The 5,000-nt window shown below is 41.4% G+C and overlaps 1 protein-coding gene across 3 annotated transcripts in view; it reads left to right on the top strand.

Moving 5' to 3' along the window:
• Positions 1-3,669, top strand: part of LOC122261504 (pancreatic alpha-amylase 2a5) — a 6,790-nt gene extending 3,121 nt beyond the window's left edge. For all 3 annotated transcript variants that reach the window (XM_043029177.2, XM_043029175.2, XM_043029176.2), the window contains exons 4-12: positions 1-33; positions 205-394; positions 510-665; positions 775-862; positions 1,077-1,324; positions 1,525-1,768; positions 2,065-2,180; positions 2,660-2,815; positions 3,084-3,669. The exon at positions 1-33 is cut by the window's left edge and continues 125 nt beyond it. In XM_043029177.2, the coding sequence (XP_042885111.2) occupies positions 1-33; positions 205-394; positions 510-665; positions 775-862; positions 1,077-1,324; positions 1,525-1,768; positions 2,065-2,180; positions 2,660-2,815; positions 3,084-3,386 (1,534 nt within the window). In that variant the 3' untranslated portion in view covers positions 3,387-3,669. The remainder of the gene's footprint in view (positions 34-204; positions 395-509; positions 666-774; positions 863-1,076; positions 1,325-1,524; positions 1,769-2,064; positions 2,181-2,659; positions 2,816-3,083) is intronic.
• The last annotated feature ends 1,331 nt before the right edge of the window (positions 3,670-5,000 follow it).

Here is a 5,000-nt window from a genome sequence, read left to right as displayed (position 1 = left end):
TATGGTGACACGCTGCAATAACGTAGGAGTTCGGTATGGCACTCTTGAAGTACCTTCACAGTAAAACATTCGTGACAATTGATAAGGATTCAAAGTATTTACCAACTGTTAAGTGGATATGGCATTGCTTTAGTAATAACTGGTAAATCGGAACTTCCTAATACAGTATCACAATGCATTCCGTAATATGCACATGTTCCCTAGGATCTACGTGGACGCCGTCATTAATCACATGTCCGGGGGCCACCCTAAGGGCACGGGAACCACTTGTGGCTCTTCGTTCGACTCCAGTGTTCAATCCTACCCCGGGGTGCCATATACATCTGATGATTTCAACGACCCTAATTGCCATACTAACTCTGGCAATATTGAGAACTACAACGATGCCGAACAGGTAATCTGATGACATTTCTTTATCGCTCACTATGACACTAGAACACGATAATCAGTTGATCTCTTTTCCCAAGTATACCTTATCGTATTTTTTTCTCACTTCTGAACTCCTCCAGGTGCGCAATTGCAAACTGAGTGGTCTGAACGACCTACACCAAGGTAGCGAGAATGTTCGAGAAAAGATCGTTGAATACTTGAATAAGCTCATCAGCTGGGGCGTTGCCGGCTTTCGTGTTGACGCCGCAAAGCACATGTGGCCGGGAGATCTGCAGGTTAGGAGCCACTGCAGCTGATTAACTTATCTGTATGTAAAGGGTCTATCCTGATTATACTGATGCTAATCGGTGCATAGTTTTTTTAATCTTATCTTTATCTTCTCAGGAAATATTTGGCCGCCTTGACAATCTTAGCACAACATTTTTCCCGGAAGGAACCAGACCCTTTGTACTCCAGGAAGTCATCGACTTCGGTAGGTTTTTTGTTAATCCAGTTGATCCTGCTCTTGATTTCGTTTCATGCAAAGGCCATCCTTGTACTTACATTCAGTATGTGTGGGCGTGGGTGCATGAGTGTGTGTGTGTGTGAGAGAGAGAGAGAGATTGCGGACGCGCTGTTTGTGTACGTAAGGTAGATAGGCCTATCACTACGCAATCAGCTGCTAAAAAATACCAAATGATCTTTAGGGAATGAGCCCATCAAAGGAACTGACTACACGAACGTGGGTCGCGTGACGGAATTCCGGTATGGCAAGTTCTTGTGCGAGGATTTCCGAGGCATCAACCAGCTCAAATGGCTCAGGAGTCTGCACGAGGCGTGGGACATGCTCGACCGACACAGCGCCGTCGTCTTTATCGATAACCACGACAACCAGAGAGGCCATGGCGCCGGCGGAGACGTCACTATAACCTTCCGTGATCCTAGAAGATATAAAGTAAGTTATTCTTTGAGAACAACCTCGATTTTTTCTATGTTTGGACGTTTACTATTCAATTATGGCATGGAAAAATAACATGTAGTGTTGTGTACATCATTTCAGGACATATATTCGTTGAGGAAGTCAGTAGGTCACTATGTATCATAAAAGACGAAGTGCCCGAGGACTCCACTAACACTTTCATCTTCTAATGACAGATGGCCAACGCATTCATGCTAGCGTGGCCTTATGGTTTCACTCGCGTTATGTCGTCCTACCACTGGGACCAGAAGTGGGATGGAGGTCGTGACGCGAACGACTGGATGGGTCCGCCTCACGATGCCAACTATACCATCACTTCGCCCACCATCAACGCTGACAACAGCTGCGGGGGAGGCTGGGTCTGCGAGCACCGCTGGAGACAGATCTACAACATGGTGGAGTTCCGAAACGTTGCCCATGGTGAGTCACTGCTGCTGTCGGGTATGTTCACTGCCAGTGTTTAGTAGCGTTGTCACCTGTTCTTGATAGTAAGGAGTATGAGAAAATGTTTCTTCTTAAAGAATAACAATGACGACAAAGATACTGGTGATGATCGAGATAATGATTACAATGACAATCATCAGTGATAATAATGATGGTGATGATAATATCATGGGACAGTAGCTGCTTTTCCGGTTGCCTGTAGATTTTCTTTTTTTCACCAAGCAATTGGGATCAAATGTATTTTTACATTACAATCTACATTTCTACAACAGGTACCGATATGAATGACTGGTGGGACAACGGCAGCAACCAGATCGCTTTCAGCCGAGGTAACAGGGGCTTCGTGGCTATTAACAACGACGAATACGACCTGAAACAAACGCTGCAGGTACGACTGGAAAATGGCATGACGTAATTCAAATGGACTAAAATGATACCTTAAAATGAAGATACTGTATTTTTAGCTTAACAATAAGGTCTTCCAAGTCGAGTATCCATGTTCGTACTTAAAATCAAATCCAGATTACCGCCACCACATACTAGGTACGTTGGTAATTTATGCTGATCAACTTGATGCAAAACTACGAACAGCTGGGTCACATGCGGGAGAAGCTTTGCCACTATACTGAAATGAACTGGCCGGATGAAGGACCTCTTTGCAAATCTCACTGAATTGAATCTATTAACGTTTCCGTAGGGTGCATAGGATTCATATATTATAGATTACATCTCCTTGATTAATGTATCTAGGGTATATGCCTTTTTGGGTATATTTCTCCGTTTGTAGCACAAACATAAGAAATATTATGGGATCCATTTTTAAAGATTCCAAACTGTATTACTCATAACCCCCCATTTGATCCTCAGACACGCCTTCCTGCTGGTACGTACTGTGACGTCATCTCCGGCAGTCGACAGGGAGATTCATGTACGGGCAAGACACTTACTGTGGGACCTGACGGACGTGCCTATGTCGAGGTTCTTACCACTGCCTATGATGGAGTCATCGCTATTCATCTCAATGTATGTATATTTTAGCTTTCCCAGTTCCCTTTCTCTTATCCACCCTTCCCTCATCTCTCTCTCTCTCTCTCTCTCTCTCTCTCTCTCTCTCTCTCTCTCTCTCTCTCTCTCTCTCTCTCTCTCTCTCTCTCTCTCTCTCTCTCTCTCTCTCTCTCTCTCTCTCCTTCCATGCCAACCAAGGCCCTGTTTAATTCTTAATCATCTGGACGTTTTCCTCAGCCAGTGTTTACCCTCAGCACTCAAACATAACACACATCTATTCTTTCAGTCCAAAGTGTCTGACGACGTGAGCAAACACGACCATCCGCTCTTCTACAACCAGACGATCCTGACCGTCGACCAAGACAAAGTCCTCAAGTTGGTGGGCGTGGAGCTGACGGCCCGAACCATGGCGGGATGCGACTGGAGGAAGTACGGCCAGATCCTGAAGCTTCTGCTCGAGGAAGCGAGTCTCCCAACATTCACAATCCCCGAGGAGGTGTTTGCGCTCTTGTCCGACGACTCAAAGCGGGATCCCGAGTTACAGAAGGATAACCCTGGGAGTACTAAATGTCCTACTGACAGGTGTTAATCCATCCTATCAATAGGTACCAGATACAAGATACAAGTTCTCTCATTTTACCTTGTTTTTTATATTATGATAAATTTTATTACCTGTGATAGTATGAGAGGCATTAGGTTTTCTGTTGACATGCTTGGTAGATGGGGTTTCTCAAGTATCCAGCACACTGAATAAGCAATATGGGAATAAAGGCAAAGATAACATGTAATCCACATGGGATCGAATGCCTTACTGAATGATTAATAGCATTGATCAGCAGGGAAGTGAACGTAAAATAAATATATTCGGAAAACATGGTCCTTTCATTTGTAAGGTTATCAATAAATTGATAAATGTGGGATAGATACACTAAGCATTTAAAACAGTAGCCTAACAAATATGGATATAAAGAAATAATTTCATAAAAATAATGAAAAATATATTATGTCTGCCTCTAATTCCATATATGAATGTAATGGTATTGTAAAAGAATGATATGATACAATATTCAGCATCTACTGAATCATTTCCGAGACTATTAATACAACCACATTACCATGAACAACTAGCTATAGGCATGGTACTAAATATTATCATGATTTTTATCCTTGTGTATTTCCCTCGTCCTAAACACAATGCCCTTAAACAGACATGTGATATATTTCATAATCAAATGAAACAATTTTAGCTCATCGATACTAGAAAGCGTTCTACTGACATTTAAATTTGAATAAGATTGTTTCCAGATGATAAGTACAAACTTATGTTATAAACTCAGGAAGACATGCCCTTAAACTCGCTAAAATTCGCCAAAATTATATCGATTCATATACTGAAAAAAAATTCAACCGACGAAACAAAGTTATTGACTTATTTCCCCACTTAAGTGTAGTTTCATACTCCTTGTAGGTCTCTTTTGGTAGATCCTCTCCACCATTAGAATTAGCTGGTTTACACAAACTACAAAATGAGCAGATTTATATGATTACGTGTAAGACGACACTTCTTATCCTATAGTCATTCGTCAAGGTAGGATCTAGATATCTCGTGTCTACAGAAAAGATAAGATTGAATAGGTACCCAAAGGATTTGTAGTAATTCCAGTACTTATGTGCCATAATACCTAGAATTTCCTAAAATACGTACAAACAAAAACTCCATATTTATAACCAAGAAATTGATATTTAGTTGAAAAAAGCGGAGAAAACCATCTGATGTGCTTTAAAATGTTATTGCAATATATGTGGAAGCACTAATTGCGTGATAATACAACATGCAATGATACAGTACACGGGAGACTGTTAGACACTTCTACCAAAAATCGTTCTTATGAGTAGCCGGGAAGGAAGAGGAAGCGATGGAAAACGGAAAAGGTAGGAAGAGGGATAAAGTAGGAGGGAGAGAGAGATGGAAGAGGAGGAAAAGAAGGATTTGTAGGGAAATACATTTAAAAAGTTTTATCAAGGTAAATAAAAGTAAATTAAAATCTACTATCGATGAGGAATGACAAAGAAGGGGCAAAAATGCCTCACTCAAAATAGTCCCTACAAACTCTATCAACACCACCACAACGTCACCGATATGATTATTATCCATGATAACATCACCATTCCAATCTTTTCATCTAGTTATCCTATTAAGTCT

Source organism: Penaeus japonicus, unplaced genomic scaffold (assembly GCF_977035675.1).
Source record: "Penaeus japonicus unplaced genomic scaffold, GWHDUDI00000001_assembly GWHDUDI00000001, whole genome shotgun sequence".
Lineage (NCBI taxonomy): Eukaryota > Metazoa > Arthropoda > Malacostraca > Decapoda > Penaeidae > Penaeus > Penaeus japonicus.
The sequence above is the reverse complement of the archived record's forward strand: the minus strand, read 5'-3'. Positions and strand labels throughout refer to the sequence as shown.